The sequence below is a fragment of the Euleptes europaea genome, chromosome 4 (genome assembly GCF_029931775.1).
Source record: "Euleptes europaea isolate rEulEur1 chromosome 4, rEulEur1.hap1, whole genome shotgun sequence".
NCBI lineage: Eukaryota > Metazoa > Chordata > Lepidosauria > Squamata > Sphaerodactylidae > Euleptes > Euleptes europaea.
Window position 1 is genome coordinate 71,273,807 of NC_079315.1, and position 27,069 is coordinate 71,300,875.

General features: G+C 43.4%; 1 protein-coding gene and 1 non-coding gene across 2 annotated transcripts; both read left to right on the top strand.

Annotated features, from left to right (window-relative positions):
- Positions 1-9,139: 9,139 nt before the first annotated feature.
- REEP5 (receptor accessory protein 5) lies at positions 9,140-26,728 on the top strand. Its single transcript, XM_056848200.1, has 5 exons — positions 9,140-9,257; positions 10,606-10,699; positions 22,953-23,091; positions 25,071-25,239; positions 26,545-26,728. Exons 1-5 carry the CDS (start codon positions 9,140-9,142, stop codon positions 26,592-26,594), a joined length of 570 nt encoding a protein of 189 aa, XP_056704178.1. The 3' UTR covers positions 26,595-26,728.
- TRNAV-AAC (transfer RNA valine (anticodon AAC)) lies at positions 25,683-25,752 on the top strand. Its single transcript has one exon. It is a non-coding gene; the product is annotated as a tRNA-Val (tRNA).
- Positions 26,729-27,069: the final 341 nt, after the last annotated feature.

The window sequence follows — 27,069 nt, forward strand, 5'->3', positions numbered from 1 at the left end:
TGGCATTGAAGTCCCTCCCTTTCCCAGACCCCGCCCTCCTCAGGCTCTGCCCCAAAATCTCCCGCTAATGGCGAAGAGAGACCTGGCAACCCTACTCCCCTCCCAAACCTGCCCTCTTCAGTCTCTGCCCCCAGAGTTTCCCGCCGGTGGCAAAGAGGGACCTGGTAACCCTATGTCAGATGGTTGCCAGTTTCTTTTCCTGACAGGGCTCCTGTATCTAACAATAATCCTAAAAGGAATGAAGGTACTAAAATGTTCACTAAGCAAACAGCTATTCAGTAGTACCCTCTGTCTGGAAGTAATCTTAGTTAAAGATTTCTGACATATATCTCTTTAAATGCATTTACCAAATACAGGTTGCTAGTTCACCAGGAAATGTTCCAAATCATATACAAAATAAACTTTAAATGTTTACAGTTACAGACAAAAAGCTTATAGATGACAAATAACAGTTTATAAGATAGTAGTCCCAAAAATTCAAATACATATAGCAAGGTCAACAGGTAGTCTTCTGTGTTATAAACACACAAACATCAGTTCTAGTAACATATTCCAAAATAAATTCTAAATGTAACATACAATCTTATCTCCGCATGTTCAAGTTCATAATTATACACATCATAACCCAGAACTCAGTTGTGAGCTTGTGCAGGTTGTAAGGTCCACATATAATCATCCAGTAATCAAACAAGTTCCTAGGTATACACGTTTCGTGCAATTACTTCTTCAGTAAACGTTCTTTAATCCTAACAGAGATGTATTATATGTGAACTTTTTACAAATATATTAAAATATTAAAAATCCTTATTAAGGAAAACATAAGTCAATTAGAGGTAATTTTACCTAATCAAATTCCTATGTAGCTGATATCTTATAGCTCTTTCATTACATTGCCTTCTGTGGAGAAAATACATAATTAGGCTTTAAATCTTTTTAGGCTCAGTATTTTATGTATATAGTTATAATCTTATTATAGTACCTGAGATAATTTTGTTAAGCAGTCTCTCTCATTCTATTTTCTCCACGGCACATTATCATGGTGTCCAAATTGCAAAAAATTGCAAATTGCTGATCGTAGCAAAAGACAAAAGAGACCCCCTCACCTCTGCAGGAGTATATCGTATACCTTGCAGCTGTGGAGAAGTTTACATCGGGACCACAAAACGCAGCATACAAACAAGGATAAAAGAACATGAAAGATACTGCAGACTTGGCCAACTGGAGAAATCAGCAGTGGCTGAACATGGACTGACACAAACAGGACACAGGGTCTTATTCCAAGACACTGAAAGACTGGACAATTCTACCAACTATTTTGTCAGATTGCACAGAGAAGCCATTGAAATTCATAAACATCAGCACAACTTTAACAGAAAAGAGGAGAGTTTAAGAATGAATAAGGCTTGGCTTCCTGTTCTGAAAACCTCCAGACTAACAAAGGCAACAGTCAACAATAGCCATGCAGATTAGCCTTGGATTACACACATTAACAGATCACTTCAGGATACAATGGTTCCATATTAACATACCATACCCTCATTAGCACATTATCTTGATACTTACAGGACAATGATTAGCACATTACTTTTGCAGGACAGTACTCAGCTCAAACCCACCCAACCCCTTTCTGACTATATATTACTCTTCCTACACACTTGACACTGAGAGACACTGTCCTTCAGTGTTAATCCTCTGAAGATGCCTGCCACAGTTGCTGGCGAAACGTCAGGAAAGAAAATTCCAAGACCACGGTTACACAGCCCAGATAACCTACAAGAACCAATGAACTCTGACCGTGAAAGCCTTCGACAATATTTCAATTGGAGTTTTGGGAACTCAGTGTTCAGTTTTGGGAACCACAGTTTAAGAAGGATGTTGATACGCTGGAACATGTCCAAGAAGATCGCAACAAAGATGGTGAGGGATCTGGAGACCAAGTCCTATGAGAAAAGGCTGAAGGAGCCGTGTATGTTTAGCCTGGAGAGATGATTGAGAGGTGATATGATAGCCATCTTCAAGTATTTGAAGGGCTGTCATATACAGGATAGAGCAGAGTTGTTTTCTGTTGCTCTAGAAGGTCAGTCCAGAACCAACAGGATGAAATTAAATCAAAAGAGTTTTTGGCTGAATGTTAGGAAGCACTTCCTGACAGAGCAGTTCCTCAGTGGAACAGGCTTCCTCGGGAGATTGTGGGTTCTCCTTTGGAAGTTTTAAAGCAGAGGCTAGTTGTCCATCTGTGAATCACTAGCCATTTAGGCACATTGTGAGAGGGAGGACAGGAAGAAATGAGCCAATACTCGTCTCTTGTGGCCCTTTCTTATATGCCCAGGGTTATGCCAATTGCCACTTTAAGGTCAGGAAGGAATTTTCCTCTAGGCCAGATTGGCCCAGGGATCCTGGAGGTTTTTTGCTTTCCTCTGGGCATAGAGCAGGCGTCACTGGGGTAGTGGGTTACTGAAACAGCTGTGAATTTCCTGCATTATTCAGGGAGTTGAGCTAGATGACCCTTGGAGTCTCTTCAAGCTTTACGTTTCTAACCTGTTCTTCTGAAAATAATTTACTGGTAATTTTATAGTATAATATTTAAGTTTGCTGGTACAATTTGTATCCAGTTCTGACCTCAGTAGTCTTGTTTGTGTATTGATCCAGTTTGTGGAGTCTCTGGAATTGATTAGTTGGACCTCAGGTTACCTACACATCTTGCCTCCTAGTCTTGTTTCCTTCTATATATGATTCTTGTTTGCCTGCCAACAGAGGATGTCTTCTTACTGTATTTTATAAGGGGGAGGGGAAATTGCCTTTCCTGTTCCTGTGCTTTTTATAAAAGCCTAATTTTCAGAAATCAGCTAGTGACATTTTTAACTGCACAGAGATAAGCATTACACTCTGCTCATATGAGCAGATTAAAGCCACTCTTAAACACATAGGACCAGAGAGGAGTAAAATTCTCAGCCCCTGCCCAGGAGTTAATGGAATCCTTTAGGATGAGGGGGTATCCTTCAAGGATCATTCAGTGTGCCATACATAGGACTGAAGAGAGAAATAGAGAAGCCCTTTTACTCTCTAAATCTAAAGATAAGAGAGGATCGGTTGCAGTCTCTTTACAACACACACATCTTAACCAGAATATACAAACTATTATTCGCAAACACTGGCATCTTTTACAGTCCATTCCTAGATGCCAAGTTTACCCTCAATTTCCTTTTCCATGGTAAACTGAATGTTTGAGGGTAAACTCCCATTTCTTGATACCCTTGGCATCCGTAAAACAAACTTTCAATTAGGTCACAAGGTCTACCGGAAACCAACTCACACAGATCGCTACTTACACAAAAACTCCAACCACCACCCCCGACAGAAAAGAGGAATAATCAAAACATTAATGGACCATGCAAGACGGATCTGTGAACCACATCTAAATCACGCACTGCTAGCAAACGGCTATTCCAGAAATGAAATCAGGAGGGCCATTAAACCAAACAAAAATCAGAACACTCAGGAAAAACAGTCTCCCATAGGAAAGGTATTCTTGCCATTTATTAAAGGAGTCACTGATAGGATGGAGAAACCTTTGAAAAAACATAACCTACAAACAGTGTTTAAACCCACCAAGAAAATACAACAGATGCTATGATCAGCAAAAGACAAAAGAGACCCCTCACCTCTGCAGGAGTATATCGTATACCTTGCAATTGTGGACAAGTTTACATCGAGACCACAAAACGCAGCATACAAACAAGGATAAAAGAACATGAAAGATACTGCAGACTTGGCCAACCTGAGAAATCATCAGTGGCTGAATATGGACTGACACAAACAGGACACAGGGTCTTATATCAAAACACTGAAAAACTGGACAATTCTACCAACTATTTTGTCAGATTGCACAGAGAAGCCATTGAAATTCATAAACATCAGCACAACTTTAACAGAAAAGAGGAGAGTTTAAGAATGAATAAGGCTTGGCTTCCTGTCCTGAAAACCTCCAGACTAACAAAGACTACAGTCCACAATAGCCACGCGGATTAGCCATGGATTCCACATGTTAACAGATCACTTCAGGATACAATGGTACCACTCCCTCATTAGCACATTATCTTGATTCTTACAGGACAATGATTTGCACATTACCTTTAATACTTTGCAGGACAATGACTCAGCTCAAACCCAACCCCCTTCTGACTATATATTACTCTTCCTACACACTTGACACTGAGAGACACTGTCCTTCAGTGTTACTCCTCTGAAGATGCCTGCCACAGCTGCTGGCGAAACGTCAGGAAAGAAAATACCAAGACCACGGTCACACAGCCCGGATAACCTACAAGAACCAATAAACTCTGACCGTGAAAGCCTTCGACAATAGTTTAGCAATTGTGCAACAAATAATGTAGTCTATGTGATTAGATGCCCATGAAACCTTCTTTATATAGGCATCAGTATAAGAGCTGTTAGAGTCAGGATCATTGAACATTGGTCTAAGATTAGAACAAAAACTTTAGATGCCCCACCTGTCAGTGGCTGTTACCACACTAGGTATTCCCAGCGATGTATCAAGAGTTTGGAAATGTTATAAAAAACATCACTTTAAAAGGGTTTTTGGATGCCACGGCTAAAAAATGGTTGGAAGACGTCTTCACAGCTAAAGGGGCCAAACAAAGTGCGAACAGTATTTTTTATAACAGTTTCAAACTCAATACATCGTTGAGAATACATTGAAAGTGCGAACAGAATTTTGTATAACATTTCCAAACTCTTGATACATCACTGGGAATACCTAGTGCGGTAACAGCAAATCACTACCTGGAAAGAAAACACTCAGAATCAGACTTACAATTTTTTGTTATTTGGCGCTTGAAAAAACATCTGTATAATACGATTAATGCTGAAAAGATTTTACTGCAAAAAGAGTCCAAATTAATTCATTTATTTAACACCATGTCACCCTTTGGTCTTAATACTAGTTTTGATTTGTCTTGTTTCCTTTAAGTGCAGTTTTCCATTCATATCAGTGTGAGAGTTTCGGCTATGTCTCATTAACTCATACTTAAGATACTTCCCTATGAACCTCTTTTACTAAACTGTGCATTTGAAATAATGATGCTCATTGTATTAGGGAAGACTACTATAATGTGTCTCCTATGATTAGGTAAGATCCGTGTATATACTTTATTTATTGTAAGTTCATTTGTTGTTATATTGTATTACATTAGTGTTTTCTCCATAGCAACTTTATCAGGCTGAAGAAGTCATTTACAAAACGGGATTGCTCCAGGCTACTGTCCTAAGAGTTGCCTTATATTGTTCTTCTAAGAAGTTGCTCTACGTTGTCCACTCCCAAGAAGTGCTTTATTCTGCAAAGTTAATGGTTTCAACTCACAAAGTGAACTGTATATTTATTTATTTATTTTGTGATTTATAGCCCTCTCTCCCCAGCCAAAGCTGACTCAGGGCAGGTGACATCATACAAAAGCATTAATACATCAGTAATAAAATTAACCACAAAATCTAAATTTAAAGAATAAAACCCCAATTAAAACTATTATCTTGCATAAACATTGATGCACTGTTATACTTTGTAGCAGCATATTTGTACCAGCGCTTTTACTGTGTTAGGTAGATGCAGCTTTTTGTGTGATAAGATAGAGTATACACGGATTGTTTCGTCTGTTGGCCACTGTGCTGTGAATTTATTTTTTGTGTTGCCAGAACTTACAGCACGTTTCCCTTCTTTTTCATATTTACATTATGCACCATATAAACATGTTGCAAAATTGGAAGCAAGAGAATCTCTCCTTTGAAGATATATGTCAGCAGCGCTAGCGGGCATGGCGTTGTGTGTGCGCCAAGCAAAGAGCAGATCCTGCAGGAATGGAAACCACTTATGCAGGTTATGAGCAGTTAAAGGCAGCAGGATAGTCCATACAAGTCCTTATATTGTGTCTTAGTAAAATTGTAGCATCACAGTGGATGGTGCTCTAAGCAACGCTGTTTTCCACAACTGTCTGCTGACAGTCTTATGCAGGGTTGGTTAACTTTATAAGAAACGCTAATGAATTAGAACCCATTCAATAAATGTATGAATTGTAGCCTCAGTCTGGCTCACACATACACATGACTGTAAGAAAAAGAATGCAAACAGTGGGGCAAAAAAGGCCATGAAATACAAGAAATTCAGCTTAAAATATTGTTTTGCACAACTGATATGTACACCAGATACACATATGTACACAAGTGATCTTCCACAATGGTAGCTAAGCAATACCTCCATCTTCTTAGCTTTTCTATGTTAATTTTAACATTGTGGTGGGAGAAAAAAATCTGGTTCCCTATGAAGGCCTAAGGGGTGGAAAGTGGCATGGTATAGCCTGATCTTGTGAGATCTCGTATGCACGGTTGGTACTTGGAAGGGAGACCACCAAGGCAGACTGCAGAGGAAGGCAATGGCAAACCCCCTCTGCTTCTCACTTGCCTTGAAAACCCCTTCTGGGGGTTGCCATAAGTCAGCTGCGACTTGACGGCACTTCACACACGTGAAGGCATAAACAAAACTCCTGGCTGTGGGACAGCAGCAGAGGATGCATCTGTTTCCCTGCCTTAAATCACAAGCTGCTGTCCTTTGTGGGGCAATCAGGGATGGTCAGTAACAGCAGGAGTGAAGGGAGAAATAGTTTGTCCCTCAGCACAGAAAGGGTGAAATAATAGCTAGTAGCCCATCTGGTTCAGCTCAGATAATTTCTGGTGGGTTTCCTTTTTTTTGGTCAATTATTTGGTAATGCCAGAGGGTAACCAGAAGGCACCATCACTTGGGTATATCTCTCCAGCTGCTAATGAAATAATAAGCCAAGTAGGTATATAGTGTATGGCTTTTTGTAAGCTAAATTATATTGGGGTAGCACATGGGTAGGGGAGGAGTGGTAGTAGAGAGGGAGATACTTCAGTGCTCATCATCTGTCCGATCTCCATTCCATCCAAAGAGATGTGGGTGAAAGGGTTCCTTTAGCTTACCTCCCCACACACTTCAACCTTGATGCTATGCAATGCCAGGTGTAAAAACTAACAGTGTATCCTGGCTGAATTGTCAGAGGTGAGTACTGGCTTGGTGTAGAAGACCCTTAGGATCATAATCTTTGGAGACGTCAGCATCCATGTTTAGATTCTCTCAACCGGCAAAGCACAATTCATAGCCCCTGCTTAGAGAGGTGGCATAGAAATGTACTAAATAGATAGCAATCATGGCAGCTTTAGAACTGCCCTGGATATGGACACAAATGCAAGATAAAGGGCAAATGGTAGATTTATAGTGCCATACTAGGGAGTGTTATACCCTTGTAAGCTCATGGACTTAGAAGGGTGTAACTCTTACGCTTGTGCATTTACTTTCTTATCCTAAGCCAGTTTCTGATGAGATGGCACATTATTGAAGAACTCAGTGTGAGAAGATGAATGTGGCTGACAAGAGTTGTATTGATACTCCGATTTGTTATGGTATATATTCTTGAAAGTCAGCATTTTTTCTTTATTTTACAGAGAAAGTCCATCCAGAAATTTTCAAATAAGTAAAAGTTGCTGATAAAATATAGCTTAGCAATTTGACATTGCTTCAGGATATTCCTTTGACTTGGAAGGGGATGTGTCTGTATGGAAGAAATGGTCAGCAATAGTGTCCTGGGAGACTGAAATGTATTCCCACCAGTTTCTCAACTTCGTTTTCTTCTAATGGAAGATTACAGAAAATTACTCTCCCTGAGGAATTTTACTGACTTGACTAAAATATTCACATTCGTCCTTGAATCAGCAGCAACCAATACCGTAAATTATACTGGCCCAGTGCCCTTGCTTTACCAGCAGGTCAGGCATTTGTGGGGCTGCAGCAACTCTTTAGAAGTGCCCTCGCTGCGTTTCCGATTCCTGATAAGCAGGTACTCATCCGACTCACCCCTCTGTCTTGTCACCTCCTTGTTTAACCTAGGAGATGAGCATGTAGCATGTTGTTGCGCATCACAAGTGAGTACCGCCGGCTGTTGTATCTGAGGAAATAAATTCTGACTCACAGAAGCAATAAATGTTGCTAGTCTATTAAGGTGCCACTGGACATCCGCTTTAATTTAATGCAATACACTACCACGGCAACCCCAATGGATTAACTGAGTCAGGCAAGTCAATTTGCATGGCTTTCACAGGAAGAGCAGACAAGAGAGATGCCAATGCCACTTTAGGCCGTTTACGCTTGGCAATTAGCAGTGTGTTCCAGGCTGAAGGCCCCCGCATATTTTTTAACTTTCTTCACACTGAATCGAGCAGTCACTGCAAAGCCAGCGCGTACGTGCTTCACATTTCTTAAGAGCCCGTTTAGCGGGACCTTTTGTATTTGATCCGTCCCTGCATTGAAGCATTTACTGAAGGAACCATGAAAAATCACAGCCGTGGCTTAGCTATGCAAACGACTGTTGCTAGTGGCTATGCAAACGAAGGAGCAGGCGAGCGTGGGGGGGGGTTTAGAATTTGCTTGACCTTCTCTTGCATCGGGACCGTGAATAGTCATTGTAAAGGGCAGATTTAAAAAGCATTTTTTATTTTTTGTATTTTTTTTCTTTTTAGTTATTTGTTTATGTAATTTATAATTTGTTATGTTTTCTTTTTTTGGTTAAAACTAATAAAAATTTATAAAATAATAATAATAATAAAAAGCAGCTTTGAGCGAGCATCAAAACCGACCCCGCATAAATGGCCTATGCTCAACTCCGCAACGCGCTCCCCAAGCCTCCTGAGTTCTGCCGCCGTCTCCTCTTCGGCGGCAGGCAGCCGCGCGCCCCGCCTGTCCGACGCCGGCAGCTTCAGGCGACAGCAGCCCCGCCGGGCGCGGCCTCTGTGCGGGAGCGCGAGGCCCGGCCCGGGGCTGGCTTTGCGCCGGCGTCGAGCGAGCGCGCGCGCGCGCGCCTCCCGTGACGCCGCGGCTCGTGACGCCTCCCTCCTCTCCCTCCCCAGCCGAGGCAGGTCCGGGTTGGGCGCGGGGCGGTGGAGGCAGGCAAGCAAGCAAGCAAGCAGGCACGTCGGCCGGGCTTTTGCATCGCCGTTGCGGCCAGCGCTGCTCGGGCTAGAGGCGAGCCGGGGCGCCTCGGGTGGGGGGGATCTCGCCATGACGGCGTCCATGAGGCAGCGGTTCGACAAGTTCCTGCACGAGAAGAACTGCCTGACCGGCGTGCTCGAGAAGATCGAGAGCAGGACCGGGGTGAGCAGGTCCTACGTCGCCCTCGGTGAGTCTCTTCGCCGGCCCTGCCTCGTCATACCCCCCCCCCACCACCACCACCCCCACCCCACCCCCCGGCCCCGGCGGCCGCCGGATGGCCCGAGGGAGCGGCGATGGCCACGAAACGGGCCCCGGAGGGGAAGGATTTCCGAGGCGCGGTGGGGGGGGGGAGCCGGGATGGGTTAGGAGGCCGAGGCAGGCTGGGTAACGGGGCCGCTTTTTAGAAAGAGGCGCAAGGAGAGCGCTGCGCTCCTTGGGGGATTCCTTCCCCCCCCAATCTGAAATGTAGCCCCTTCACGTCTAACCCGCCCCCCCCCACTTTTTTTAATACCCCAGGGAGCGGCGGCGGAGGCCCCCGCACCTGTCTCTTTGGCGCGATGGCGCCATATTGATGGGTAAACACGCATATGGGGGGTGGGGGGTGGAGGAGGCGTGGGACGCCCAGCCCCTCAGGCAGCAGGGGCCCTGGTTTCAGTAGGCCCAGGCCTTCCTCCTCCGCTCCTTGGAGGCGGCTTTCAGCTCGCCACACTTCTTCCTTTTTTATATATATTTTTTAATTTTTATAACATAAAACAAATACAATAATAATAATATAAAGAATTTTTTTAAAAAAAGAAAATACAAAAGAGTATCTATCTATACTTCTTAGTACATTCACTATAAAGTTCAAAAAGATACCCCTTCGACCCTCCACCCGCCTTAACAAGTGACCCGTCACCCGACTTCCGAAGAAGCGTCTACACAGTTTTAAAAATATCTATTAACAGTAAAATATAAAACTATTAAAACTAGTTTCTATAACTCACTAATTAAAATAGTAAAATCCATTTTTGCCAGTTTATCCTGCTCGCCACACTTCTTGAGCCATGTTGTGAAGACACCTCCTTTTAAGCCCCCACGCACGCCCTTAGAAGCCTCCCTCCTTCTAGTGGCCTGGAGGGAAGCCGGAGCTTGTAGTGAAACGGGGAGGGGAAGAAGAGTGACTCCCGCCGGATGGTAATAAAGGAGCTGACGTGTCCGAGCTGGGCTCAAGCCTCCCTTTGCCTGGGTGATGAGCCATGTACCCCTTCAGCATGACAGGTTAGCCCCGCTCTCGATCCAGACCCCCCCACCCCCCAGACTAGCATTTAATAGACTGGCCTGTAAAGGGCAGGAAATGGTGCCTCGACTCTTTCTTTTTGCTTTCTGAGCTTGGTGGAAGATGATTTGCTCTCTTCCGTCCTCTCTTCTGTAGTTAAGAAAACGCGTCCAACTTTAATGTAACCAGGCCCTGCCTTAGGTTGTGTGTGTGTTTGCATTTAGGCCTCCTTTCCCCATTGACTGGTTGTTGTTGTTTTTCCTTTCTCTTGGGACAGCCATTGTTGGTGTGCTGGCCATTTATTTGGTGTTCGGCTATGGAGCATCCCTGCTCTGCAACCTGATCGGCTTTGCTTACCCTGCGTACATCTCGTAAGTGTTTTTTTTCTCTTGCTGCATGTTGGGAGCTGCTCTAGAAGCAGATGTGGACAGAATGGAGCGGGTGCAGAGGAGAGCGAGGAGGATGATCAAGGGCCTGGAGACCAAGCCCTATGAGAAAAGGCTGTGGGAGCTGGGAATGTTTAGTCTGGAGAAGAGGAGGTTGAGGGGGGACATGATGGCTCTCTTTAAGTATTTGAAGGGCTGTCACTTAGAGGAGGGAAGGGAGCTGTTCCTGTTGGCAGCAGAGAATAGGGCTTGCAATAAAGGGTTTAAATTATAGGCGGAAAGGTACCGGCTGGATATTAGGAAAAAAGTGTTTACAGTAAGAGTTGTTCAGCAGTGGAATCGGCTGCCTAGGGAGATGGTGAGCTCCCCGTCACTGGCAGTCTTTAAACAGAGGCTGGACAAACACTTGTCATGGATGCTGTAGGCTGATCCTGTATTAAGCAGGAGATTGGACTAGATGGCCTGTATGGCCCCTTCCAGCTCTATGATTCTATGATTCAGATCATTGTGGAGGGAGTGGGCAGTGTGCTAGAGAGAAATCTCACATTTAGGGCTATTTGTATTTATACTTGGTTGCACGTTGCTGCCAGACAGTCACATTAGGTAGGGTTTGGCTGTTACTCAGGCTTAATCTTAAAGCAGTGTCAAAACATGGCAGATCTCCTTCAGGATGGACTCTGGCATCCTTAGAGCTGGGCACTCAGAAGGACCTTTTGCCCAAAGTGCTGATCTTACGCTATGAGCCTGACACCGAATTCTCAGCGCATATAATGTGGGAAAGAACCCATAGAGAAGTAAGCTGGTATATCTTTGTTTTAGGATGAAGATGGTGTTTATTGTCTCATAGTTAGGAATCTTTCCCGCCAGAAAGCTTTTAAAAGTACCCACCCTGTACAGAATGAAAAGTTACCACGTCAGTCTTGCTTTGAGAGATGAAGCAATTGGCTGTATTTCTATAAACATTCCTGTTGTTCTGCTTTGGAATATCCAAGAGGATATTCAAATACATGCATAGTCATCTTAGAACATCTGGCTTGACATGATCAATGCAGAGCTATGTACTTTTAAGCTCTCTTGATTGCAGAGGAGAACAAAAGAGTTACAAATGCTTAGCTTTGTTGCCTTTCTGTGCAGGATGTACAGCCCATTAGAATAGAAACCTGTAACAGTTCTTGAGACATGAGGTGCTTCTTCATATGGGATCATGACTAAAGGCTCGCAGCTGGTAACAGCTGGTATGGATTAGGACGAGAGCCACTCCTTATGTACTAAAAAGTCTGTCAAGTTTTACTGGAAAAATCTTACTCTGAAACAAAGGAACACTGCATTGAGTAAGTATCATGAGAACTTTAAATCTGGGTGACTGATATGCTAGATTGTATAAAGGAACACCATACACTGCAAGTATAAGCGGTATCTTACTCTTGCCATTGCTCCATACTGAAGCGGGTATTGGTGTGATGTAACTCTACCGATTCCTTGGTAAACTGCAATATTGTGACATCTTAACATGCAGTTTGGCAACCTTCACCTTGGCTGTAATTCCTTTTTGTCTTTGAAAGGATCCAGTTCCTGTAGTGAACATAGACATTTTCCACAAGTTTGTGTTAATAGTTTGTCGACCACAGCGTAATTTGCATGTGTGAATGTGCCATCATAGTTCTGTATAGTGCTTCAAACAAGATTTCTCTCAAGACAGTGAGTTCTCACATTCAGCTTCCAGTCATCATGCATATTGTAATGAAGTGGTACATTTAGAATGGATTAGGCCTATTAATGCCTACACCTCAGTTTTCTCTTCCTGTCACTCCTATCCTTGTTATTAGGTGATTTTTTAAATATTAATTGGCATTGAGCTCAATCCTGGACATACTCCCCTCCCCCCGCCCAGCGTCAGGTGGCATGGCAGGTTCCATCCAGCCCCCTGGCAAATGGATGGTCAGAGCCACAGGCAGGCCTGACAATTAGTATGTGGGTATGGGCAATGCCTTTGGCTAGCTGGGCAGATCTGGAAGTAATGGTGTGACCGGTTGTGGCAATGGGCAGCCACTCAATATCCGGGAGAGGAGGGCCGGGCTTCCTAAAGATTGCATAGACAGGCACTTTGGCCTTGCACTCTTGAGGAATCATGCCTTTGGCAAGAAGTTGGAGCCTCTTACTGAGTATGCGCTGTTCAAGTGGGTATTTAAAAGGAACTGGCATTGCACCCCAGGGAGGAAGGACACGGGGTCTCTCCAGGCTGCAAGGGAGATGCCTGCTGAGAGGAAGAGGAGGAAGAAAACAGTAATTGCAGACCCTTTTCCTCTCCATTCTGAAGCTACATTAGCCCCAAGACTCAACAATGGATCCGACAGCAGCTGCAGCCACTGAGGGCGACCGAGTCCCAACCTTGGCATATAGTTGGGCCATGTCTGCACCTCACATAATGAAGTGTTCAGTTGAGTTACCTGGTATAAGGCAACCAACACAGTGTGAAGTGATTCTTTCCTCCTCTCTTGTCCCAAATGACCAAATGTAATGTTTCCTCTTCATTATACCTGGTGTTGTATTACAGATATGCTTTAAGCCATGCTAGTGGTTTCAAAACTGTTCCTGTTACATGTTTGTGAACTGTGCTCATGAAGCAGAGGCTTGTGCGCATTCTTGAATTTGCAGCTCTGAATAATATTAATAAAGGTAGTTCAGTAAATGTGCGTAGGAACAGGGATAGCAGAATTGTGTAAAAGGGTAGAAGGGTCTACAAAACGAAACAAAGGGAACACATGCAACACACGAAGCTGCCTTCTACTGAATCAGACCCTTGGTTCATCAGAGTCAGTATTGTCTACTCAGACCGGCAGCGGCTCTCCAGGGTCTCAGGCAGAGGTCTTTCACATCACCTACTTGCCTAGTCCCTTTTACTGGAGATGCTGAGGATTGAACCTGGGACATTCTGCATGCCAAGCAAAGGCTCTACCACTGAGCCACAGAGATCATGGAGGGCTGGTTTGCACACGATGCAGGTGCCCACACAAGCGTTTCGGGACTGTTAGGCCAGCTGGAAAGCTCACAGCTGGGGCTTGTACAAAAGTGCTGTTTGTTTGATTTAGCACCCCCAGGTGGATGGTTTATAAGCACCTACAGAGATTTCTTGTGATGCTGGCAACTTGAGAAGGTGCCACCCCCATCATAAAAATCTTGGTAGCAGTATATACACCATTGGTGCAGAGGTGCTGGTTCAGCCCAGCAGCACCAGCATGTGGGCACAGTCTGGCTGTGTGCTTTATTGCAGTCTGCATACTCATGGGAGGAACATGGCCATGTGGTCCACAGTGGGACCACTGGAAGATATTTGAGGACAAGTCAAGCACGGGAGGGGAACCCCTCCCGCCATTTTCTTCAGATTTCTTAGCCAGACAGCAGTTATAAAAGAGCACAATAAATGGGTTGGATCCTCTGGGAAAACTCGTTAAAGGAGTTGGTGGACTGGATCTTTTCCAGCCTTTTCCCTCTGCTTGTTGGGGAACACTTGTGAACAAGATGCCGCACAGCATGAGGGGAAGCAAGAAGGGGAATAAAGCAAAACCACTCCTTCCTCTTCCCTTTTCTGCTGGAGGCTCATATCATCAGCCTTTTACATCCAGCCGATTCATTTAGTTCTTCCAGTCCCCCAAATCATGCCCTTGAAATATTTTATGAGCCTTCTCAGTTTGAGCAGCTATCTGTCTTTGTGGTTGGACACGTCAGTGATTTCCTGTAAAAGCACAGTAGAAGCCAGAGAAAGTCAAAATTTAAATCCTTGGTAAACCAACAGTGCCTTCCTAAGCAGAGTAATGGGCCTTCTAAGTACTTTGACGTAATGGATTTAGAAGGACGTAACTCTTGTTAGGATGACACAGCAGTAGTAGCAAAAGAAGGCATTTCAAACAAGAATTGCACTAAAATGCAGAGTGAGGCGAGTGTCTCCTTCATAGTGCAATCAGGTCATCATGGCTGCTGTAGTTGGTATTGACTATCACAGCTTCTGTGAGGTGAATGAGGGCGATAAGAATCTTTTAATACTGCTTTCCCAGAGGCACATATCGGTCCAGCAGTAGTTTTCTATGTATGATAAGAACATTGCATGCGCAGAGTAGCTGATCTGCGTGTACAGCAGAACTGAGGAAACTCACTTATGTCCTGTATAGAAACTGTTAGAAGTCACAAAGAGATCCTATGTGTAATAAAAGAGGAGTTGTATTGACATATTTACTCATGTGCAAAAATGGGACAGTGAACCCCCAGAAGCTGTATAAATGCACTATGATGCTGTAGGGAAACAGGAAAATATCCACATCCCAACAGAGCTAAACCCAGAGTAGATAACTTGTGCAGAAATGGCCTTAGGCTGAAGTTCCAACTCCAGCCTATTTATTTATTTAGACTGTTTGTAGTTGAGGCACCTGAGGTGGCTGACATTCTGTAAAATATATCATAAAACAATTTGATTAGATTTCTATTAAGTGTAAATTGGTATACAGCTCTATCTTCCTCTGTCTTGCAGATGCTGGGTGGAGGGTGCTGCCCTAACAAGTTTTCAGGCTTACTTCAGTGTTGCTTTGGTACATCAAGTAGTAAAAATCCTGCAAGATTTAATTTGATTTTTAACTTGTACACTAAGACTGGCTGCCTTCACTAGGATGTTGCCTGAAGTGATAGGAAGTGGTTTAAACATGATGATAAAGTGGTGGGTAGCAATTTTATACTTTCAGGCTGCAAAGAATGTGAACATAGCTTCTCAGCCTTTTGCCTAAGATCCAGTGTGTGTAGGACGCAGCTTGTAAACTCTCAGCCTAGGAGTAGTAAGACATGTCAATTAGTAGGCGGGAGGGAAAAGAGTAATTAATCTATGTGTGAAAAGTCAATGAAATCTCTATTGCATGTAAGGCATTAAAGCGGAAGAGTAAGTTTCTCTTTAAAAACGCACACATGGACACACACACAGGACACTAAACGTCTAAATGCCAAAATAGGTGTCTTCCTAAAGATTTCAGCCTTGGTCTCCAGGAAGTTTAGGTTTATTAGGCCTTGCCCATCATAATTACTGTTTTTTCTTTCTGGGAGTAATTGTTTGGTCCTGTTTGAGAAGGCCAGATTTATGGTGCAGCTTTAAGAGAGAGTGTTTTTATTGTGTGCGTCTTTAAAGATTTCCATAAATAATACAAATGGAATAAAGAATAAAAAACAAAAAAATACATAGAAAAATAGAAAACAATACCATACAAGACAAACATAAAAGAAACAAAGAAACAGGTTCTGGGTGATCATATAAAAATTTGTTAACATTACAATAATTTTCCTTAATTATAAAGTATTCTAGCTTCTTAATAATAGGTACTCTTAGTTTTTGTTTGCTCATTCCTTCTCTATGATGTTGATACTTTTGCAATTTCATAATAAAGCTGGCCATCACTGAATTTTTTCAGCTGATTTTACCATTAGGGCGTTTGTATTGTTTTTTTTTTAAGGACTGAAAAGGGTAAGCTGCTGGGGAGTTGCAGCAATGTTTGCTTCATACGCAGCAGAAGGCTGTGGGAAGTATACTCACCTGCGTTGGCTGCTATGCTGTGTTGGCTCTGCTGAGGGAGAAACTGCACAGACATTTTCTGCCCGCAGCTGGTATCTCTGCATGCAAATGGGCCTTCTGCCCATTCGAAACGGTAGAAACAAGCCGAGCCTGGCTTCGTTACTGAAGCGGCGCAACCGCAAGGCTTGTGCTGCTGTCTTTCTGACTCATTGTGATCGTGTGTGAGAGCTACACCTTTCCCCCCATAAGTATTTGAAATTACTCTGTGCCTCCCTTGACACAGAGCAGCCACATCCCAGCTGGAAGAGAGAACCAGCCTGAAGGCCGCTGTTTTAATACTACCTGCTGCTCAGCTGTGTGACTAGAGAGGGCAGTGAGTCTGAGTGGTAGGCAGCTCTCTGCCACACCGTACCTTTTCCTCTCACATATTATTGTTCAGTTTTTGCACTAGAGTTGTGGGCTAGGAGTGGCAGGACTCTCCTATGCAAAATAAGTACACTCCATCATAATTAGTCCTGTACTGTGTAGAAGTAATTTTGTTAGTGATTAAATTATGTAAAACAGAATAAACTGTAAGGGGAGGATGGGAGGAGAACTGTGATGGGAAACCTATGCCTTTAGGATGCTGTTTAAGATGGATCTGGTTCGCCTTTGTGGTTTTCAAGGTTTCATGAAAAAATCCCTTTCCATGACCCATCTTGTTTTTAAAACTTGTATTATTGGATCCTCCTGAAATGATCAGACAAAGCCAAATGTCTTTGAACGGTCATGTAGTACATAAAGGCACAAAACATATAAATGCTCATAAAATGCATAGAGCTCCCAAAGGGAAACCATTTATAGGCTCTTGTCTTTGTGTGTGTAAAGTGCCGTCAAGTCGCAGTTGACTTATGGTGACCCCTTTTGGTTTTCATGGCAAGAGATTAACAGAGGTGGTTTGCCAGTGCCTTCCTCTGCACAGCAACCCTGGACTTCCTTGGTGGTCTCCCATCCAAATACTAACCAGGGCTGACCCTGCTTAGCTTCTGAGATCAGGCTAGCCTGGGCCATCCAGGTCAGGGCCTCTTGTCTTTAAATACAGTTTTAAAAAATAGGACAGAACATTTGGGGAAAACGAATTCTTAGTTGATCTGAACAAAAAGCTGGTACACAAAGTATGTCGCAATACATGGGCTTGGAATGGTGTAGCTACTTTGGATTGCACTGTAAACTTCATATGTTAAGGTCTGGAACTTCTCATCACTGCTGGTCTTCTATTGAGCTTGTTATAGAAACGGTGGTGGTGGTGGTGGTAGAGACTACTGTTTTGCTGGCATTGGCACTTCCAGCATCCCTGGCGGAATGAGTTAGTAGCATCCATTCTGGAGACCGCCAGAAAGAACTCTCTTCACATTGCTGGGGGGCCAAGCAGCTGCTGCCTGCAGAAGCACATGGGCTGGTGGAGCACCGTGCCTGCATGACCTTTTCCATGGCTAGGGTTACCAACAGGTCTGGAGAAAAAAAGCCCTGTCACTGTAATGGAGGGTTAATATGCAGAAATGGGCCACTGAAGCTTTTCATGGCATGGTGATAAATAACATCACCTGGTAAATGACATTCAATTAAGTCTCTCTACTAAAGGGAGAGGACATTTTTCTCCTGGCCTTTTGACAATCCTATGCTAGGCTGCAACAGAAGGCTAGCTGAAGCTGGTTCCTGCTTTGCTGGACAGGCAAAAGCATCTTTGGGTTTCCTCATTCCTTACTGCAGGTAAGTAAAGAGTACAAAGGGGAGCCAAACTGTTTTTTGCCTGTTGGTCACGTGAATCTGAACCTAAAAGCTTTTGAGACCAGCCTTCTAATTAGAGTAAAAGTGACCTCCGAGGGAAATGATCATCCACAATCTATTTTCTCCCTATGGCTGTGAATCATTGAGCTGGGAGCCTTCATAATGTCTGCAGGTATGCTTTGCAACCTCATAAACATTCCTGTCATGTAACTAAGCCCCTGAGATTTAAAATAAGCCCCTACAGTTACAGCGTACTGTATCGTATCACAGTTAGCATGGCTTGCTCTGCAGTCAGCTCTGTGTCCTCTAATCTGAAGATACCGGAAACAAATTGGGAGCCACTGTAGATGGGTCAAGACTGGAGTGATATGGTCACTACTACCCACTCCAGTCAGCATTCTGGCTGCAGCATTCTGCACCAGTTGAAGTTTCTGATCACTTCTCAAGGGCAGCCCCATTTAGGCCACAATGCAGTAATCTAGTCTAGATGTAACCATGGCGTGCAACTGCCCGTTCAGGTAGGGAGACCGCTAGGCAGCGGGGTGGGCAGTACATTAACAGAAACTCATCCTGTCTATCCATCCCAACATTAGGTTAGTGGTGTCAAAACCAGTAATGTCCTGGATGGGGCATCATGCTTGGGCGATAGAATCCTTATACACCGTCTCCCCGTCTGCCAGACCTATGCTGATGTATCACCCAGAGGGCAAACTTGGGAGAGGTTAGCTCCTCCCCAAGCAAGACTCAGTGATACACGCCAGGTCAGCACTCTCTGGATGGCTGCTGTTTTTCCTGTGACTGACTTGGCATTTAGCAGCAGGATATTATATCCTAGTGGGTTGTTGATACGATTACCAACATCACTTCATCTGGAAGGGCAACAGTTGTCCACTATCTCTCCCCCCCTCCATATCTTCCCCTGCCCCACACACTATGAATCACGGCATCATCTCTCACCCCATCCCATCTTCCTCCAGCACATTTTTCCCAAAGGCAAAGGAACAAAAAATGCACGCCCAAACTTAATATTCACTGTACAACGTTCCGGACCCACCTGTCACCTGGGTCTTGGAAAATAGAAAGCGAACGCAAATCCAGATCCACCTCTCACATGGATCTGAGTAACATACACAACCCAGCTCTCACCTGGTTAAAAAACAAACCAAACAAAAACGGCACACCCTCATCCTCCTCCTTCCTGGTACAAGAGACCTATCAGTCTTATCTTTGGGTAGCTCTCTCTCCCCCTTGGTACACCACATGAACTCTTGGGGGAGGAAACTGTTTAAAAGTGTGTGGGGGGGGATGCTTGTAAGGGATAAGCACCTGGGAAGGGATAATAAACACCTCTTCGTGTCCCTCAGTTCGTGTCCCCTTGGAAATGCCCCCCCATCCCAGCATTAGCATTGTCAGGAAATACAGGGTTCACTTACACCTTATGAGCAAGTTCTGTAAATCGCACCGCAACATGGGGCCTGTGAACTCAGCTATGGGTGTATGACTTCTTGCCATGTGGCTTTATATACGTGCAGAAAGCAAAACCATATGACCCTTGAACAAAAATGTAAAATATGGTACTAGTCAAGCCCTGCTACAGACTTACAGGCTAATGAATCAGAGCAGCAGGAAGCGGAGTGTGACAGAAAAATATATGGGTAAAGCAAAATAATTAAATGCACAATTTCCTGTACTTTTAATAAACTAGATAGTAGATTTTGTTAATGCTCCATGACCTCTGACCCAGCCATCTCCTGCTTAATGTGGTGATAAAGGAGCGCAGGTGTGACAGCTGAGGTTTGGCAAGGTTTGAGGCAATTAGCCTGCAGAGGCACTTTGATCTAGCAGCCTCACTTTTCAGAAAGCTGGCATCACTGCAGAAGAAATAACTGTTTCGGAGCTCTCACCAGAATGAAAACAAAGTCAGTAGATCCAATTCCCTCCATTGTGATTTATCTGCTTCATGAAATCACTTAGAACCGAAGGCCCAAGTCTGCAGCGTGTGACTTGCAGAGCACCCATGATGGATCCACAAAGCCCAGCGCCACCATTTCATGTCTTCCAGCATTCGTACTTGTTTCTTCCCTTTGAGAAAATGACCTCTCAGCCAGCTCTAAGTTTAAAATATTTGAAGAAGAAGAAGAGTTGGTTTTTATATGCCAACTTTCTCTGTCACTTAAGGGAGAATCAAACCAGTTTACAATCACCTTCCCTTCCCCTCTCCACAACAGACACTCTGTGAGGTAGGTGAGGCTGAGAGAGCTGTGACTAGCCCAAGGTCACCCAGGTGGCTTCGTGTGTAGGAGTAGGGAAACAAATCCAGTTCACCAGATTAGCCGCTGCTCATGTGGAGGAGTGGGAATCAAACCCAGTTCTCCAGATCAGACTCCACCACTCCAAACCACCGCTCTTAACCACTACGCCAAGCTGGCTCTCAATTTGCCCTTTTGCCCCCTTTTGGAGGTAGCTGAATGAGTTGTCCTTAAGATACAGAAAGGGGAGCCAGACACTCATGTGCCATGGTGCTGCTTTGGGCCACGAGGCTTTCCAGCTCTGGTGGTTGTGCAGTTGTAGCCGCGTTGCCTGAAGGCAGCTACTGCTTGACCCAGGTAGCAAACAAGTAACACTCCAACCACCTTTCTGGCCTCTGAAACAGTGGAAAACTCCGCCTGTTCCTCCCTGTCTTTCAACACGTTCCTATCAGTAGAGTAGGGATTCTCATCACCGTCCGTAGTGCTTTGGGGACAGGATAGCTGCATGATGGTTATCCAGAAGCATAAAAGTTGTTTGGACAGAATGGCCAGGAACTATTGAATTTCCTAACAAATCCTACACTTGTCAACAAACATCTTGAGAAACGTTCAACAGTACAGATGTGCAACTAGCCTTTAACACATTTCTTTGAAGTGAGCCCTGTTGCTTAAACGTTTAATTTAAAAGTTTAATACAACTAATGGCACACCCTTAAATGTATTGATTTGTTTCAGTCTGATGTGTTTGAATCCCTTTTTCCTGTGTTCTCAGTCACGTGAGAATTTGGTAAGATCTATTTTCATTTTTGCGCTGGGGTTCCCTCTAAAATATATGCTAACAGTAGCGAACAGTGTAATTCCATGCTTTTGTCTAGTGTTGAACTCTGTGTTTCAACATCTGACATAAGTGAATGATAAATTAGTCATATTTAAGGGGCAACAGCATGTGTTTGCTGCTTTGGCTTTGAAAGCCCATAAGGAGAATAGTCATCCACTTGAATGGGTGTGGCTATTTAGGTGAGTGGAAGGAGGCGTATGTTCTCACTGGGATTCCTTTGATACTTGTGTCTGGTGTAGTAGCCATGACGCTGTAGAACACAGTGCTTTGTCTGCAGGAAGTCCCAGTTTCCATCTCCAGCATTCGTGACTGCCAGTCAGAGTAGACACTACTGACCTTGATAGACCAATGATATGGCTCACTGTAAGGCATCTTCATAGGTTTGAGGAATGTAGCCTTATTAAATGGTTTGCTTATCATTGAAGTCTAAGAACTAGTGACATCACTGGAACTTCCTTTGAAGTAAATGTACTGAGAAATATTTATAGCCTTTCTGTCTGATCCTGTGAATCAGTATAGTTCCACTGGTGAAAATAATATGTTGTGTTGCCATGGTCTTAGCTCCAGCGTATAACAGAGAAGCAATCCCTTCTCCCATCCATACAAATAGATCCAGATGTTAGTCTGTTGTAGCAATAGCAAAAAATTCCTAGAGCACTTTGAAGACTATAAGAGTTGTTGTGGCATAAGAGTTCATGGACTAGAGCCCTTTCATGCTATTACCTGAGACCGAAATAGATCCAAAGACAGTTACTCAAAAGACTATAGCATTGTATGCAGAGGGAATACTTTCCGCCCTGCCTGTAGATCATGGTAACTCTGGGACACCAAAAGTAGGTTCCAGCAGAAGCACCACTATGATGTGATGTTACAACATCAGTACTTGTGCCCCCATTTTCTAATTCTTTCTGGTTACTAAAATAGTAGGCAATGATTTTAAGTCTTTCACTATCATCTTTTTTAATGCTTTTAAAGGGTAGACTTTTAAATATTCTTTTTCAAGTGGGAACATCTGCATATTTATGCCTGTATTCATCTCTGGGGAGGGAAGGCGGCATGGTGTAACCCGATCTTGTCAGATCTCTGAAGCTAAGCAGAGTCGGTCCTTGGAAGGGAGACCTCCAGGGAAGGGAGACCTCCAGGAAAGGGAGACCTCCAGGGAAGACTGTGCAGAGGAAGGCAATGGCAAACCACCTCTGCTTCTCACTTCCCTTGACAGGCCCTTTCTGGGGTCGCCACAAGTTGGCTGAAACTTAACACACACACACATTCATCTCAGGGAATTGAATACATTATGTAGAGGCAGATATGCATTTATATGTGCATAGAGTAGAAAACTGTTGTCAGTCCTTGCTTGTTGGCATCTGAGCCCCATCATGCACATGGCTGAAAGCATAGAGTTTACATAAATAATCATGGCTACCTCTGAGTGCCTACACACACATTCCTAATTTCTGCTTATATAATATGCTTGGCTTATAGGGCTGTTTTCATGTTTGGTTTATTTTGTTGTAAACCACCTTCAGATGTTAGAAAAGTGATGTTGATGTAGGAATGAAATACAAATAAACTTAAATTACATTTTCTTATCCCACAGTGGGCTGTATTATAAAACTCTGTATTTGAGAATTATTCATACTGTTTTATTTTTGGAAAAACTGTGCTAAAAATATCTAAGGCAACTACTGTGAAAGTAAGCCTTTTCCCTTCTTTATGTGTGTGAAGTGAAATTATTATGATCTCACACAAGCTGCTCAGATTTAGGTCATGTGCAAAACTGCAGCCTAGAATTTTGTAGTTGGAAGGGGGTGATACTAAGATGGCTCCTTTTTATTTCAGCATCAAGGCCATCGAAAGTCCTAACAAAGATGATGACACACAGTGGCTGACCTACTGGGTGGTGTATGGCATCTTCAGCATAGCAGAGTTTTTCTCTGACATCTTTCTCTCCTGGTTCCCTTTCTATTACATGATGAAGGTTTGTTGGTTCTCATTACACTCCAGAAAAAGTTTTTGTGGAAATTCTCAGTGGATACCAGATCACTCCTTAGAGGCCTCTCTCTTTCTCTCTCTCACTGCACCAAATGTCATCTTGATTTGCACAAACAGCTCTTTAGATGCAGTGTTTAAGCTTGGATTGTGCCTCTAAAGATGGTAGTGGATCCCATTGTCAAAACCTTGGAAATTACTACTATCAAATGACGGCTTTGATACTTTTGAGGGCTTTAGCCAAACGTCTTTTTATTTGCAAAAAACACATATTATCTCTAAAGCATACCGTGAAATTGGTCCACAACAGTTATTCAGATTCTGAAATAGAACAGGAAAAGGATTCCAGGAAGAAAGACAGGGCTCGTGGAGAAGGGAGATTCTCTGAACAAAATGCCTTGGCTTGTGCCTGGAATAAAGATCATGTGTGCTCAGGCAGCAAAGCAGAATTGTCCTCATTATTATAAGGATTAAGTAATATTCCATAAGGAGGAAGAGGAGAAAGAGGATGAAAAGATATGAACATCATAGCTTCATGCAAGCTTTTATTTACATATAGTAAATAAATAAGTTATTTACAGCTAGTAAAAGTGCTTTGGGTTGTGAAATCTTATACTAGCAGTGCCCTGTTCCAGTTGGGTCTGTAGAACCTGACATGTCTACAGAGCTGTGAATATCAGGAGTCAGGAGCCTTTTTGTGTGGTTGGTGGGAAGTCTCTACATATTCTCTTGCCACCAGTTTTAAATTAAGATACACACATTCTGTCATGAGCAGCCACTTTTTTTTTACTCGCAAAGACATGTACACTTCCTTTTATATCCTTGTGCAATTTCTACCATGCAGACATGCATGTTCCATTCTGTATTTGGTGTGTGCACATGTGTTTCCCCTTCATTTGGCCTGAGCCAATTTGCATGACTTTGAAGTGCGTATTGGGCCACTTTCTTCCAATGTGGACCACTGGTGCTTGGATTAGAACGTGCCTATGGACAAAGCAGTACTCTGTCACCAGCACAAAGTCTGGTTCACCATCCTACTGCTCAACACACTTGACTATTTCTTGGGGCAGTTCGTTGAAGCCTCATCTTCACATAAGACCCTTGAGATGATCCCTGATCATTCCTTCCCCTTAACAGCAACACAACAGAGAGAAGGTTGGTGGCAGATGATACAGATTATAGTTGCACAGCGCCTTCCCACTGACTTCCCACACGCAATGCACACCAATTTATTGGACTAAAGTTGCATTCAGGTTTTCTTAAGATGCTGCAGGCTAGAAAGTAAGAGCTCTTCTCTCAGCTTCCAGATAGATAGCATTTTGTGGTCATATCGACAGGCTACTGTTGATTCATTCCTGGATACAGCAGATAGCAGCAGAATTGCAGTTTAAAGGCAACAGTTTGTCCACATTCACAAGGACATTTGCAGTCAGCTATTATCACTAATGCATTTAAATATATCTGTTATGATTTCTGTCACATCCCTTCCTCTCCTGGAAGGCAAAACCAATCCTGACCACGCTACATGAGCATCCAACAACCAAACAAAACCAGCCACTTTTCTTCAACTGTCCACCATAGAATGTTCACTGGCAAACACCTACTTATAACACTCTAAAATCTCAATTATGTTCTCTTGATTAATCACATACCATAATTGACAAATGGATGTGTGTGGGTTTTTTTCCTGAATTGCTGTCTCTACTCACCTTAAAAAAGCAACCTCTTGTACTATGAGAGAAGGGACTGAAGGAACAGATTTGATCGATTTCACATATTCTTTCAGAACTTTATGTGCATTATCTTAATTTTAAGTTTTACAACAAGATAGGCCAGTACTATCCTTATGTTGCAGGTAGGTACTGAGACAAACTGGCTTGCCTAAGGCCTCCTAGTGCGCTCACATCTGATGTCTTTGTGCCACCGCTGGTTGGCAGGATCACAGCCTCTGATCTCTGTTTTGTGCAGTGCGGTTTCCTGATATGGTGCATGGCCCCAAGTCCCTCAAATGGAGCAGAGTTCCTGTACCACCGAATTATCCGCCCTATCTTCCTGAAGCACGAGGGGCAGCTGGACAGTGTAATCAAGGATCTGAAGGACAAAGCTTCAGAGACAGCAGATACAATTACTAAAGAAGGTGAGGCGGGGCCAAAATGTACAACTTTCTTCAAGGTTTTTTTTCATAGTAGTCTTTTAGCTGACTATGCTTTTGGATAGAATCAATAATGTGGGTGGTGCACTGAGAAATTCTCTGGGATAGTTCTTAGAAGAAGCTGCTCTAGACCTTTCTACCCTCAGTCCTCCAACCAACTTTTCTTGTCTTTGAAGAGTTAGTCTAGTGTTGGGTTTGACCTGAGCAGTGAAGCAGATTAAGCTCATGAGGTGCAGGGCTATGTGTACCTGCAGTTCCATGGGTGTACCATGTAAGCATGGAAGTTGGTTCTGCATCACAAGAATCTCATGTTTCCTTTCTCACAAATCTGCAAATGGTCTCTAGCCCTATAAGGTTGCAGAGAGAGGCTTTAAAACACGTCCTATGATCAATGCCTGGTGAAACCTCAAAAAACAATGTGGGGGAAGGGTCATGGCTCAGTGGTAGAGCATCTGCTTAACATGCAGAAGGTCCCAGGTTCAACTCCTGGCATCTCCAGCTAAAAGGATCAGGTAGTAGATGGTGCAAAAGAAGTCTGCCTGAGACCTTGGAGAGCCGCTGTCAGTCTGAGTAGACAATGCTGACTGTGATGGACTGATAGTCTGATTTAGTGTAGTGCAGCTTCATGTGTTCAAGTGACCAGAAGTGGGGTTTTCCTTGCTTTACATACTCTTTGCACTTTCACATGATTACCAGCCACAGAAAGACTACCCAACCATGCAAATTATATGTGCATCAACTTGATTTGTATAATTAATGCTGCTTACATAATTTAGCTGCTGTAGCTGCAGAAATTTTAAATGCTCGGCGTATTGTTTTTTAAAAAGATGGCATACTAACCCTTCGAGATGGCAGAATTCCAGAAGCTTGGTTACCCAGCTGCTTAGAAAAATGGTGTCTAAGCATGGTGCCCTGACCTGGATGGCCCAGACTAGTTAGATACTGTCAGATCTTGGAAACTAAGCAGGGTTAGTACTTGGATTGGAGACCACCAAGGAAGTCCAGGATTGTTACACAGGGGCAGGTAAACCCCTCTGAAGTCTCTTGCCTTGAAAACCCTAGTGGGTCGACATAAGTTGACTACAACTTGACAGCACTTTATACACACACACACACAAGCATGTAGATGTTCTTTGTCCACATGATCTCTACCCGAGTCACTGTGTTAAAAATGTTGATGCCAGACTCCTTCAAGTTTCATCTCTGCTCATATCAGTAGTACAATACCTTGAGGTTATTTAGCAGTGCTCATTGTTGTTAGAAAATCATGGATTTTCTTTTCTGTTTCAGCCAAAAAAGCAACAATAAATCTACTGGGGGAGGAAAAGAAAAGCACCTAAAACTGGAAGATAAGTGTCTTCATCACTTCCCTTACACAGCTTGATATTACTGGGGACTGTGATATAGTGATTTGAATAATGTTGCCTTGGAAACTTTTTTTTTTAGTTAATAAAGGAATGTGTTTTTAAAGCTGCTTGCTCTTTTGCAGTTTGCTGTATTAAAAGTAAGCATTTTTATGTCAGACCAGTGCAGTGGGTGGCATCTAAAGCTTATGCAGGTTAGTTATTTGTCTCCTAAGCAAGGAAAGGTCTTTCAGTAATGTCTTGTCTTGCGGTTAACGTAAAGTTAAACAAAATATCCCCCAGGCTCTGACCATCACACTTTGTGCATGCAATGTCTGTCTGTTAATATTTGACTGGTTCTTGCTGTAATATACAGTTTTTTGGCAAAACGTAATGATGGTGATTTTCATGAGAGTGCACCTGTGCATATGCAGGGAATAATGATCAGAAAGTCGCATGTGTTCTCGTGTAC